This window comes from Coloeus monedula, assembly GCF_965178545.1.
Source record: "Coloeus monedula genome assembly, chromosome: 6".
Lineage (NCBI taxonomy): Eukaryota > Metazoa > Chordata > Aves > Passeriformes > Corvidae > Coloeus > Coloeus monedula.
Genome location: NC_138786.1, coordinates 40,399,929 through 40,414,443, shown reverse-complemented (window position 1 = coordinate 40,414,443; position 14,515 = coordinate 40,399,929). Strand labels below are relative to the sequence as shown.

The window sequence follows — 14,515 nt, the reverse complement described above, 5'->3', positions numbered from 1 at the left end:
AGAAGCAGTAGTGGAATTAACATAGTACATGGAATTACATAGTATAGGGTACAAATTAAAACTGCATCACAGAATGGATGTGTAAGGCACTTCAGTCCATATTCATGCTGCCTCCTCAGATCTGCTGCTTAGTGTTTCTATTGGCAAGGCACCTCTAAAGGCCAAGAGCCAGCCCCTGGAAACATTAGGCACGAAGACTTCGTAAAGTGTAGGTCAGACCAATCCACGTTTGAGACAACGGCAGCACAAGACAATTTGGGAGTACGGCATTCTGGTTGCAGGGATGGCGTGAGGTGGCTTGTTATTCCATCAGGTACCTTGGATCTTTGACAGTTCAGTTCTTCCCCTCTCTCAAAGTTTTCGTAAATCACTAAAGCTGAGTTGGAAATTTTTTTCCATGCTAGATTTTTCTTCCCAGTAAGATAGGAAAACTTTCAAAACCATGTCAGGGCAAAAAGTGAAACATTCAAAAGGCTTTTTTTTGTGTGTGTGTTTCTAAATGAATGAGAGACAGAGAAAGCTTAAAGAGCATGCTGATGGCTAAAATATTTCATTAGAAGGCAAAAAAAGGGACACCCCTCAGCCCCCAACAGGTTCAGATTCTGCTTTGCCTTTTCATTGCCTGTCAAACTTCCACTGCAAACACCAAGCCTATGATATACACTGGAGTTTCTCTCCACCACCCCTTTTCTTTGTAAATGGTCAAATACTAATTGGACAATGGATGTGAATCTGGTCTGCCATGCTCCCAAGAAATTTTTCTATCCACTGATCTATTTACAAAGTCAGTCTCTCTGACTATACTATTGTTACATAGTTGAACAAATGCAGAAAGTGATACAATAATCAATTCCAAGCTGGAGAACAAGAAGTCTGGGAATGGGGCAGGGACAGGAGGATAATAAATTCGCTAAAGTGTGAAATACACAAGGATAACAAGGAAGGGCTCTGCCTCTACAGCTCACCTGCACCAAGCCCCTGAGAAATACACCCATCTCAGTAGCACCAGTAAAACTTCATGCAGCTGCTTTGGCAATGCAGAGCAGCTCACTGATCAGTCTTCCCCCCTTCAGCTGTCTGATCCAGTTCATGAAACAGCCCCCAAACCTTGGACTTTTATCTCCTGTAACACTAACAAGAGCTGTGATTGCACAAGCAATAAAGTGACCGAGGGAAAGAAGTCATAGGGAGACATAGGGGCTTACTAGTGGGAAAATGCTTATGAGACTACAGAGTGAGAAAGACCCACCTAAAATCCCAATTCTTTTGGGGCTGCAGCACCTCATTGGAAAGTGGCACAAAACAGAGGAGGAGAAGACTGAACACATAGATTCTAAATCCCAGGTCCAAATTACCAGGGTGTTCGCTCCCCTTTACCCCCATAAATTGACTAAAAATTCACTGAAACCTCCATGGATTGCTGAGAGAAGATATGGTTTTAAGCAATCTGATTTAAAAGACAGCAGTGTTTCTCCACCCTGATTTTCTACTAATTTTAACACTCAGTTCAGTAAACAAACAGAAAGATGGTCCCTAGCTTTTTCTTTGTTATAACAAAAGACAAACAAAAACCTTAGTCTTCCCTTACAGAGTCATTTGCAGTTTGGCTGCATTGAACTGGAGCAGGTTAGGTTCCTCCAAAACATGTATTATACTGTCTGCCACTGCATATCCAAGTGCCTCATCTCTTCGGTATAAAAAGAACCTCTCCTGTGCTTGTAAGTGGGAAATTTAATTAGCTCAAAGTTTATGTTTAATGTCAGGTGTCTGAAACTCTTTGATAAAATAGAAGTCACTGCTGCAAGGACAGAAAATACTTAAAACACAACTGCTGTCTTCTCCATGATCTCCCCAAAACTACTCTGCAAAAAGAACAGTGACACCATTACCTGGTCATTCTTCTTAATGACTGTAATTACACCATGTTATGCTAAAGCAACTAGTACTGAAACAATGACGGCAACTGCCAGAACAGAAGCAAGGAGACAGGATGAAAAGAGCAGGAAAATGAGTCAACGGCCATAACTGAAAAAGTGAGATAAAAAGACAGGTATGAAAAGACCAGTTCTCTGAGGTAAACTGCTGGGACAGGTGCTCAAGGTAGTCTGCTGTTGCTTTAGAGGAAGGACTGAGATCACCACTTTGCATTAGTGGTTGCAGCTTCATTAATCCCACTGTAAATGGGTTCCAGTTCATTTGGGCAGGGAAACTGGATGTTAGAGCAGCCCAATCTTCTGCTACATATCGTGTTCCCCTGAGGTAAACCTGGACTGAGAGAACTCTGAAAAAAACTGAGAGATGGCAGAACAAACAGGCTGAAATGTTTGAGCAGAGGTCAGTCAGAGTACAGAAGTCTGACTATTTAGGCAGTTGTATTCTGACTTGCTACTGCAGCGGCTGGGAAGATGAATATTGACTTGTTAGGTAGAAATAATTCATAGTTTTTAATAGCCCTTAAAACTGGAATGAAAGCAACCTTCTAACAACAAGAATTACACCATTCTGCATCCATACACAGAGTCTATGGAGCATGGTCGAAATGGCACCATCTGAGTATTATATTCCATAACATCAGCCTTGAAACTATAGAATGGAAGTAAATTAAACACATACAACCGTATTCAAAGCTTGAATAGAAAAGTCTTTTTCTAGACTGGACTGGAAGTAATGGCTTACAAAATACCTTTCTTCATCTATTTCTCCTGTTATAGGGTGATTCAGCTCTGTAATTAAAATGAAAATTGAGTTTGTCCCTGTGCCTATAAGTCATTCACATGGGGAAATAATAAAAACCTTCTTGATTTTCTACTTTTACATCTATCGATCTCAGCTTTTAAAAGGATGAACTTCCATGTCATTTTACAAGAGACACTGCGGGAAAAATTTATAGACCTCCATAACACCAATTGTTATTTAGACCATTTCCTTGTGCCACTTAAACATGAATTTCAAGTATTCAAATTGAAGTATTGTAAGAATTGAAACTTGTAGATTTAAATTATGTTTAATCTCTTCAATAGTTTTTAACTTATAAAGTGCTACAACTGGCTAGGGAGCAAGAAAACTGCTGGCACTGCTTACAGAGAAGCTACCTATATTAACTGAAAATTTGAATCTAAAAATATTTTTTTCAGGTCATTGTACTTATTAGTACAAGGGGCCTTACCGAAGTTATTCTTCTATTTCATTGTTGAGAACCATCACATAACTGTAAAATAAGCCGTCTTTTTATCCCATGATCACCATAACTTACAGATTCCAATTACTTTGCAACATTATACTGCTTTTGACTGGGATACAGTAACTTCCTTCACAGCAGCTGGTATGGGGCTACATTTTGGGTTTGTGTTGAAAAAAAGTGTTGCTAACACATGAGTAGTGTTCACGCAGAGTCAAGCCCTTTTCTGCTTTTCACACCACTCCAGCACTGAGCAGGCTGGGGGTGCCCAAGAAGCTGGACAGAGACACAGCTGGAACAGCTGGCTCCAACTGACCAAAGGCACATCCCATACCATATGGTGTCACACTCAGCGTATGAATCTAGGGGAAGAAGGAACCTGATTATAAAACTGGACAGATCACATAACTGAAAAATATGCAAATAAAAAACTTGTGATGATGTTCAAACAACAGAGGTATGTGAGAAAGAGTTAGTGGGATTAACACTCCCATGTACTTCACAACTGATTATTTGGATACAGCCTTCTTTGGTCACTGAGAATCTTATGATTTGCATTAATCTCTAGTTTAAAGAACACTGTGTTGAAACAATTATATTAATAAGATAGAAACTCGATGCTATTCCTAACTGTTATGCAAATTTTCATTTCTGATACGTATTTTTGAGTTAGTATCCAGAAAACTCAATTTTCTTTTTGAAACTTGACACAGAGACAACACAAGAAGAATAAACAGAAGCACAGAACTTGCCAAACTTTATTTGTAGCCAGCTTCTTCTCCCTTATGTATCTGAACCAGATTCTTCCTCCTTTTTAATTCCATTTCACTTCCCTGTCCCTTCTAAAGAAAAGTGAAATTGTTCTGGATTATGCTTTCTTTTCAGAAAGTCAAAATTCAGAGGGAAATCAATGTTTCATCATTAAATCAGCAAAAACTCAGTTTAATTTTGGTTTAGGCCATTCAGGCTTTCCAAGAAGCTCCAGTTTCAGTTAGGATTCACTTTTCACTTCACCTGAAAAGAAGTGTGGTTTACAACACAGACTTCTTAGCTGAAGGAAAAAAATGAATGTCTTCAAACAGTAGCAGCTACCAGATCAGAGAACTGTAGAATAATCAGGTTGGAAGTGACCACTGGCAGTCTCCAGTCCAACCAATCTCCTTCTCAAAGTGATATCAACATGAGATCACACCATGTTGCTCATGACTTCAGCACGTTAGACACTGGAAATCTCCAAGGATGGAGATGGTAAAACCTCTCTGGCAACCTGTTCCAATGCTGGACAGCCCCTGTGGTGAATAAGTTTTCCCTTGTAACCTGTCTGAAACTCTCTTGTTTCAATTCAAGTCAGTTGTTTCTCACCCTGTTGTCATGGAGCACTGTGAAGAGGCCACCCTTCTTGACAACCTCTACACAGACTCTGTCAGGCTGCCATTAGGTCTCCCTGGAGCCAACAAAGAAAGGAATATCTTTTCTTTCCCAGGCTGTACAAGAGCAGTACCCTTGGTCTCTCTTTACTTTGCAAATGCTATGGCTTCCTGACCGTACCAGTTGCCCTCTGTCACACTTTTTCCAATTTATAGATGTCTTATTTTTACTGGGGACCCAAAACTGGATGAAGTATTCTAGATATCAAGAATCCTTCCTCTGGAGAAAATAAAAAGGGTTTTTTTTTCTCCCTGAAGGTCTCCACTTGTTTCCCTCCTTCAAGTATGCCTGTGTGTACTTACTTCATACATACAGATATTCTGGACCTAAATATCTCTCCCCCAGTTTTGGATAATAAAATGATACTTTGCTTTTCCTGGATTATACTAATGTTAGTGAAAGGCAGATTGGTATAAAAATACACATTTTAACGTTATTGCTTGCACATGTATGCATCCAAAATAGTTAATATATGCACACAGTCATTACTTTTGTGACCAAATCCCTAAAATGTAATTGTGTGTTAAGGCACAAGTACAAGTGATGTAGGTATCACTGGTACACTTTAATGTGAACCTTGAGGTTTTTTTGTTTTCTTTGTTGTTGTGGGGTTTTTTGTTTTGTTTTGTTCTCTTTTGTTTGTTTTTGTTTTCTTAAATTTGCTTCTTCTAAGTTAAAGGACAATGTAGTGTCCTGGTTCTGGCCAGGACAGGGTTAGTTTTTGCAGGGCGGGGGCACGGCTATGACCCAGAGGATATTCCATACCACCTCAAGTCATTTTCCAGTGGTGGGGAGAAGGGAATCTCTTCTGGGGAGAAGGGGTTCCTTCCCATCGGGGTAGTGTGGCTGTGGTTGGGTCGGGGTGAGAATTGTGCATGTGAATCACTCTCTCTCTTTTGTACGGTTTTGTTATTAATATTGTATTAATAAAACATTAATATTGTTACTGTTAGTTTTCTTGTCTCATTGCTGTTTCCAGTAAACTGTTCTTATCTCAACCCCTGATCTTCACGTTTTGTGCCTCCAATTCTCCTTTCCATCCTGTTGCAGGGGGAGCAGGAGGGGGAAAGGGGGAGTGAGCGAGTGGCATGTGGTTTGGAGAGTCTCTGTGGGAGCACGAAATTGGGGAGTACCATTCCTAAACCACGACTCATAGAAATCTCAGTTAAAAAAAGGAGAAAAAGAATAAAGTATGAGAAAATGCTTTTTCTAAGGCCAGGGAAGACCTAAGAGCAAAAGGAGAAGTAGTCACCAAATGAGCCAAAATTCTTAAGCCTCTGCCATGCTGGCACCACACAGATGACAGAAAGTGTGAGAATCTGGCAAAGACATGAGAGAACAGTAGGTGAAGGGAGTGTGCACCCTGCATTGACATATTGCAGCTTTACAGTTCAGATGAAGATTGGAGCATGTGCAGAAGCCTACATTTTGCTCACTGGGGAATTCTGAAATCCAAAAAAGAGAAGTAACTCCAGGGAAATGGAGTGTTGAACAGCAAATCATATAGCTAACTCACTTGGATCAAAGCAGCAAACTTCCACCTCAGTCCAAAACGGACTGTCTAAAAACATTCTCACTGCTTATTCTAGGCTACCATAGCATGGCAAGCCCTATATGGAAATAAAAAAACCCAGGAGACATCCATACATGCGTCCCTTCCACATACAAAACAGAGTGCAAATTTTCATTCATTTGGGATGGCCTGGGAAATGCACTCTCTACCTTGTCATTTATAATTACTGTGGCCATCCCACCCTTGGCCTAATACAGTCCCCAAAGCTTTATGCATATGTGACATATATTCTTTTGTCTCATTTGGCATGTGTTCAAAGTACTGTCTCACTGTTGGATGAAAAGGGCTGCAGACGTTCACGTAACTTAAAGGAAACTGGAACCAAAATGTTAAGAAGTTCATAAGAATCCTCGTAATGGTGCAATTAATTTCTAATCAAGTCAAAAGATAGGCCCGAGACATCAAATGTTGATGCTTATGCACTTAGAGGAGTCCTTCTTTTTGCCTTTTACATCCCTTGCAGGTTCAGCTCCAGGTGGCCTCTGGCTTTTCAAGTCATGTCTTTGTATGCTTAAGACAGTGTTTCCATACAGAGAGGTTGCGGAGTCTCCATACGAAGACATTCAAAACCCCTCTGGATCTGGGCAATCAGGTCTCAGTGGCCCTGCTTGAGCAATGGTTGGACAAGATGACCTCCAGAGGTCCCTGCCAGTCACTCTGCGGACCCACTTCAGAACACATTAGCCTCTAGAACAGTGAGGTAGGTAGGAGATTAAATCTTCTACTTTAGATGTTATAACTTGTATAAATCAGGAGTGAAACAATAGTTCTTGCCCCAGGGGATAATCAGGTGAGCATTTCCACACCTTATGGATAGATTTTGCAAATACCACCAGCCAGCTTACAGTGAAACTTTGACTGTTCAAATTAAGAGCCTTAAGTTAATAACATGGTAGATGCTAATGCTGATTCCTGCAAGTCATTATTGTTAATATTTCTGAGATTTAAAGCATTCACACAAGTAAATGGCAGTTGCTGCCTACTATACTTGTTAAACATCATATGTTAGTGCAAACTTGATAGGCTATGCCAAAAATATAACTCAAAAATCAATTAAAAGTCTCCTACAATGTGCATAGACCAACACAAGAAAATGCTTATTTCTGAAATATCAATTAAAAAAAAAATCAGTTTTTAAATTATTCTACAAAACCCATTTAAATGAGTAATAAGAGCACCATAATAAATTATTTCTAGCTTGGTAAATCATACCATAATTTGTGCACATACTAAATGCTGACCAAATTCATTAAATGCAATAATCACAAATTGCTTGGGGTTTCTATTCACTATTAACAGGCTTTAAATAAATGCCTATGAGATTTAGGAACAAAAGTTGTTTTTGAAACTTCCCTCCAAGGTTTTAATAAACTTAATGAGAAGGGAAAACTCGAAAAACCTCTAGAAACCCGAGTATTTTTCACTTGTGAATGCTGAAACACTGAAAACATACACAGTTCTGCTACTGCAAATGCTTTTTAGACATAACTAACTAGTCCTTTTTATTTCCAATGAGTATAGTATTCACACTATATTTATTATTTACCTCTGTAGCCCACATCCCTCATCACAGACATTCAGCCTTCAGATTCACAATTTTCTGCTGTGTTGATGCCAGTTCTCCTGCCTTTAACCTGCCGGCAGCTCTATATCCCCTCTCACACAGGAGGTCAGGATGAAATGAGAGCTGTAACCCAACATCACTCCATAAAACAACCTAACTCCTTCACTGGACCACACAGAGCTTTTCCTTAGGGACTAAAACCCACTGATCCATGCAAATGTTCAGTGCAGCCCACCTAAATGAATGAGAATGGGTATTTCTCTCATTCTACATACTGCTATGTAGAATGCTACATAGGGAATTAAAAGGCACATATACTGGGGTTGAAGATGAAAATAGTCTTTTAGAATTATAGATTTTATTATTTTAAAGTCTATATTGATTAAGTTAGGTATGTGCAAACAGTTAGGGAAGAAACAAGCATTTATGTAAACTGGTTCTTTTATCCATGTGTTTTTAAGTGATCACATTGCCACAGCACAGCTTTTTAGTGTGAAAATCAACTATCACCAACTTTTCCCTTCCCTTAGAAGAACTAATACAAAATTCAGGCTAAAAGAAAGGGACTCCTATTTTAAAGAGATGGTTGGTGAGCAGTAAAGCAGAAATGCAGACTTTGATTCATTGATGTATTCACATTTTTCCAACAAATACCTATTTGATAAGGCAATTTCCTCACTCAGTCAGACATAGTACAGAAAATTTCCCCTATGAGTCACTCATTCATATTAGAATCAATCATTTTACCTGTAATAAACATGCAATGTTTGGATTTCTTCTTCTAGTTTTTTGCACTGTTGAAGAGCAGCTTCTTTTTCTTGTCGCAAAGCTATCAATTCTGCCTGTGAAATGATAACCGATAACCAGTTTATTCAGAATATCCATTTTTTTTTTTAAATTTATCAATCTGTACAATCATTTCAACCATTATAATTGAACATATAGAGTTATACTGTTATGTAACATGGTGTTGTGGTTTAACCCCAGCCAGGAACTAAGTACCATGTAGTTGCTTGCTCACTTCCCCTTCCTCCCACTGATGGCATGGTGAGGAGAATCAGGAAAGAAAAGAAAATCAAACTTGTTGATTGAGATTTAATAGTTTAATAACAGTTTAATAATTGAAACAAAGTACAAGATAATAATAATAATTATACTAATACTAATAATTGTAATAAAAAGGAGAGGGACAGAGGGAGATAAATCCCAAAACAGACAAGTGATGCACAAAACAACTGTTCAGCAGGTGCTGACTAATGCCAAGCCTGTCCCTGAGCCGTGATCACACCCTTTCCTGGTTACTCCCCCCATTTTATATACTGGGCGTGATGTTCTATCTCACAGAATGTCCCTTTGGCCACTTTGGTCAGTTGTCCTGACTATGCTCCCCCTCAACTTTCTGTGTTTCTCTTCACTGGCAGCACATGAGACACTGAAAGTCCTTGACTTAGGGCAAGCACCACTTAGCAACATCTAAAACATCAGTCATCAACATTATTTGCATACTGAATCTAAAACAGAGCACTGCACCAGCTACCAGAAAGAAAAGGAGCACTATCCCAGCCTATTTAATTGTTATGAAATATTCTTTCTTTTTCTAGAGCTGGAATTGCTTCTAGGTTTCTTTTCTCTAGCAGAATTATTTTTTAAATGGCTTCTCCCATGTATATAGTAAATTTTTTGAATAGCTAAGCTTAGAACTCTTCAGCTCAGCCAAATGGTTATCAGCAAACATATTTCATATGAAATATATGTGTTGCTATACTGCAAAACTGTTGACCAACATATAGAAAGTGAAGCAAGGCCCTTGGCCATGAACTACTGACCCACGACTCCTGGTCTGCACGTGGTTCCCTGGCTGTTAAGGGCAGCTCCCATGGCGGCAGCCCCTGGCTGATGTTAGCAGCAGAAGAGCTGCTGGACAACCAGGACCCTGAGTAGTGGCAGCTGATGAGCCTCAGGGACTGCAGAGACTGGCACCAACAGCACACTCAGGATCTGGTTTATAGAGGGGTGAGGGAACCCCTGAGCAACCACTGTCATCTCCTATCTCTGAACTCCACCGGATGCTCCCCCTCCCATCCCTGATTCACACTGAAGGGAGTGTGACTCATGACCATTATGGAGATTTCAGCATGTGGCTTGTAAGTCAGGAAGGTAGCCAGCCCCAACAGGCCTTATGGTTAAAGAGCAGGTAGGGAGAAATAAGTATTCATGCATATTTAATGTGGGTCTATAGCTTAATCACCATTAATTTTAAAGGTCCAGTTTCAATAGCACTGCAGGACTGCCTTGAGGGCCCAGGTACCATATAAATTATCTTTAAATCAGCGGATGATTTATTGTTGTAACAACAAATAAGATCAGGCTTGCACAGCAATTCCTTGACACATGAGCCTGAGCATTGGGCTCTTTCCCAGTGTTTTTAATTTAGGGTGTAAGTTATTAATTGTACAAATTGTAGAGCCCTTAACCAAGAGGCACATGTGTGAGAAATGCCAACTGTGGATTCTGCCAACTCTTCAGGACAGTGTTGCGGAAAAGTTTCTTGGTAAATTAAAGACCTGTTATATGAGCTACAAACCCAAGAAGGCAAATGCACATAGTTCAGCCTCTACTCTGCCAAACTCACTGTACAACCATGAACAACTCTGCCTGTATGCCTCACAATCTCTTTCCTAAAACAGGGCTCGCACTTCTGTTTCCTGTTCGTCTCTTAAGGCTGTAAGTCTTCAAGGCAGGTGTTTTACTGTTTACTGTCAACTCCCAGTCATCTATGGGCAATTCATTCTTCTGGTTGATTAATCATGTCCTGGATACTTGGCTGATTCCTGGCAAATTTTATTGAACACTGCATTGCACAAATGCAGCTACACAAGCAGTGTCTGAACCATGCTGCTTGGTGGGTCATGTTGCACCCAGAGTTTTGCACTGCCTAGGTACAGGACCCACTGCTGTAAGTGCTCCTGTGAGAGACATCCATAAAATTTTAACAGGAAGTTCCCTGGTGAATAAAAACTTTCTTACTATATGGGGGGTGTTCCTTCAGCTTTAAAAGCAGAAAGTGTTAATGTTTAACGTCTGAGTGACAGTGGTTTTGAGCTTCTGATACTGAAAACAATGTACTGGATGCTGGCAAGCCCTACCTTCTGTCAGCAAGAGGTTAAAAACCTCTGCAGGTGAGCCTCTTGCCTGGTGTAGCTTGCTGCTTTGCAAGCAGAACTCACAGAACACAAGATGTTAGCCAAACCAAGCTATTTTCTGTAATTATACTGTTCTTTAGGTGAAACAACATTCTTAAAAATTGGAAAACGCTTGAATCAAAGTAGGTGGTTTGTTCTAGAGGCCAGTAATTAACATCCTTGCCAATTTTCAGTGTACTGTGAAGTGTGATTGAAATGGTAGACTGGAAGGAAATGTTTGCAGCTGACACACCTACTCAGAGAGATTAACGGCTAGTCTCTTTGGAGAGCTATCATGAAAAATACACCTAATGTTCCACTTACCTTTCAGGACAAGAGTTAGAGGCACTAGAGTCTTAGGACTATTATTTATGTCAGTTTTTCAGCAGAAAAAACTGCACTGATTTGACTGGGTTTGCATCTGGGTTTGTACCAATAAAAATAACAGCAGAATCAGGTTCTTTGGATTTAAAAAACCAACAAATCCAAGAGCTACAAAAACTGAGGGGAAGAAAAACAGACATTTTTTAGCCTCCTCAGTGACTTCTAGTGGAGTTGATACTAGGAAGCTCCATGAGACCAACAAAAATCCAAGCACAAGAGTCTCTGTGCACAGCATGCAGCCATGCGACAAAATGACCCATTGTTCACAGGCCTGAAGGGTGGTAAACAGAAATAAATGAGTCAAATATCCTCCCAAGGCAGAGATGTCCTCCTTTACTAGAAGACAGAAAACAAAACAGTGCCCATCACAAAGTTAAATTGCTAACTAAAATAATGGCGTCTGCTCTACTATAAAGAATTTGGAAGACTCCTAAATGTATATTGAAATCCATCCATAGTGCACATGGCAAAAATCCTGCATGAGCTCACCTCTAATAATAACAATAGCTGCTTGAGAACTTTTAAACAAAATATTGTTCCTCTGAAAAATGTCAAGCTGTGGAAATCAGAACTTTTCACAGAAATTGATTTGTTTTGATTAAATTGTTTTGGAAGTTAGGGTAAAGAAGAAGCAGAAGCAGAAGACTAATAATAATAATAATAATAATAATAATAATAATAATAATAATAATAATAATTATCACACTCAGGGTCCTCTGGTGGTGGTTTCCCCTAAACAGGTCACTTTAGAGGTGAGGCTGGTCACCTTTTGGTATAGATGCCATTCTCGGTGAAGTTCCTGTTTAACCCTGAAAGGGTATTCTGATCACTTGGATACTGCGAAAAATCTTTCTGAAGATTTTGTTTTGTCCACAAGTTCCTACACTTTCTTATTTGGTTTAATCCTGCAAAGGAGAATTCTTGTTTCTTTACTCTGCCATTTTGCATTTTAGCAATTATTTGGTGAAAATTTAAATTTCCCAAATAAATATAAAATCTAATTGCTATCTTGTCAAACTTAAAATAGCCAATGTCAAATAAAGAAAATCTCAGTACTGATCTTTTTGCTGTTGCTTTTGCTTCAAAACATTTAAAGGAACAATGTTATGTGTTTTCTTACCACAAAGGCTGGAAAAATACAAAACTTAAGCAAAGGAAAACTTGTTTTTATCTTTTCCTAATTCCTCTAGGGCAAACATAAGCACCCTCAGCTCTAATCTAAATTGAAAGAGGTAAGAACACACAGCATCCTATGCTGTCAGGTTCCCTTTGGAACCTCACCTTTGTGTGAGAGTTGGCTTTTATAAGACTTTTCAACATCCAACAGAAGGGAAAAAAATCCAATGAACTTGACTTAAAAAGTTTCATAGTTCTATTTTTTAATTGATTTATTTTCTCATGCATATATAGACAGCACATATATTCATATATATATATATATATATATATATACATATATTTATAAAGAGCATTTTTTTTCCCTTTCTGAGATAGGCTAAACAAACAACCATTTTTGTTACCTCTCAGTAAGCAGGCTCTTCATCACCCTGATCAACTCAAACATGTCTCCTTAGTACTCTGTACTAATGCCAGTGGAAACATCTTACCTGACACATTCTTGCACTCTTTGCTCACAGGCACCCTCCCGCCTGATCTCCTGCACACTGGTATTACCCAGTTGACAGTGGAAACTCTTATTCATCCTGAAAAGATAATACCTTACACTTGGCACTATAATTCCACCCCATTGCTTTTGTTTTTCCAGTACTTGAGGCCATCCCAATCTTTCTACAAGACAGCTTGAACCTACTTCGTATTAATAACATCTCCACGTCTTATTTAAAACAACTCCCAGCTCTGCCTCATCAAGCAATTTTGTTGGTACACTGCTGCTCTTCATGCCAAAGGTTCTCAATGACAGCATTAAAGAAAACTGGTTCAGCACCAATTGGTAAGAAACTGGAGAGAAATTCCACTAGTGAAATCCTTGGACCATTTCTTCCTTCAAAGCTGTTTGCTGCTGCTTTCCTGCTAACTAGTTCCTTATTGCCTTTGACTAATCCCTCATCTCCTTCATGGGTACATGACATTTTGCAGACAGACATGAGCTAAACGTGCCCATTCTTCCAAACAAGAGACGCTGGGTGAACCCAGTTAACAGCATGCAGCATTTCCCACATTAAGCCTGTGCCTGCTTGTAAAACAACAATATACAAATTCCCCACTGTAATTAATAATTTTCCGTATGGCACAACCTATAAGCTTATGTGTCAGGCTATATTTAAAAGTTTCTTTGTTTAAATAACCAGTTATCATACCAAAGAAGAACTCCTGCATGATCTTTCTTGTGTGAAAACTGTACTTCAATTCACTCTTGATGGATCCATGCTTTAAAATAATTTTCCTTCCAAATTTACTCTGAAGCCTTACAATAAAGATTAACTGGTCTACAGTTGACAAAATTGTATTTTTTGCCCTTCCAAATATAGATGCTGTCTCTGCTAATTCCCTGTCATTTACACTGCACACAGTCTCATAAGATTTATTAAAGGACTTTACTATCATTCCTGCAATTTCAGATACCAGCTCTTTCAGAACTGGAGATGGAAACCATCCATTAACCCAACGTGAGCACAATAATCCATTGAACAGCTATGATGTACTCCATTTGCACACATTCACTTTTCTTAACCCTTGTTCTCACAGCTGGCATCTCCATTGCCCAGTGCTGAGAGAAACAAAAATTAAAATCACGTGCTTTCAGACCTAATCCAGATTATGCCTGAACTCCATGCCATTCTCAGACCAGTGGCATATTTCCTCTTTCCTTGTTCTCATTTCAGTTGTTACACTATTGTTTGTTTTAATTTCATTTCCAAGGGCAAATTTAGCTTAACCTCAGGCAATTTTCATCTGTCTCTGTATCTCCTGTTTTCTAAGACAACTTCCTTGCTTAATAAGTACCCTTCTTGTGGACAAGTTATTTGTACTGTATTTGTATGGAAATTATAACTGTCTCAATTAGAATGGGCACCCTTTCTACCTGGTGCAATTTCCCTTGGCTTGACTGAGATACCTGTTAATGCACGAGCATTCCTTCACTCAGTAATAGTCACTACCAACATCTTGCTTTCTACTGACACAGGATATTCTTGTGGATTAGAAGGAGGTTGAGTGAGAAATCTGGGGAGTCTCCAAGTTCATTT

General features: G+C 39.2%; 1 protein-coding gene across 1 annotated transcript in view; it reads right to left on the bottom strand.

The window, feature by feature from the left end:
- MIPOL1 (mirror-image polydactyly 1) overlaps nt 1–14,515 on the bottom strand; it is a 153,253-nt gene that overhangs the window by 35,717 nt on the left and 103,021 nt on the right. Inside the window, exon 10 of the mRNA XM_082283630.1 lies at nt 8,491–8,585. Coding sequence (XP_082139756.1) covers nt 8,491–8,585 — 95 coding nt within the window. The remainder of the gene's footprint in view (nt 1–8,490; nt 8,586–14,515) is intronic.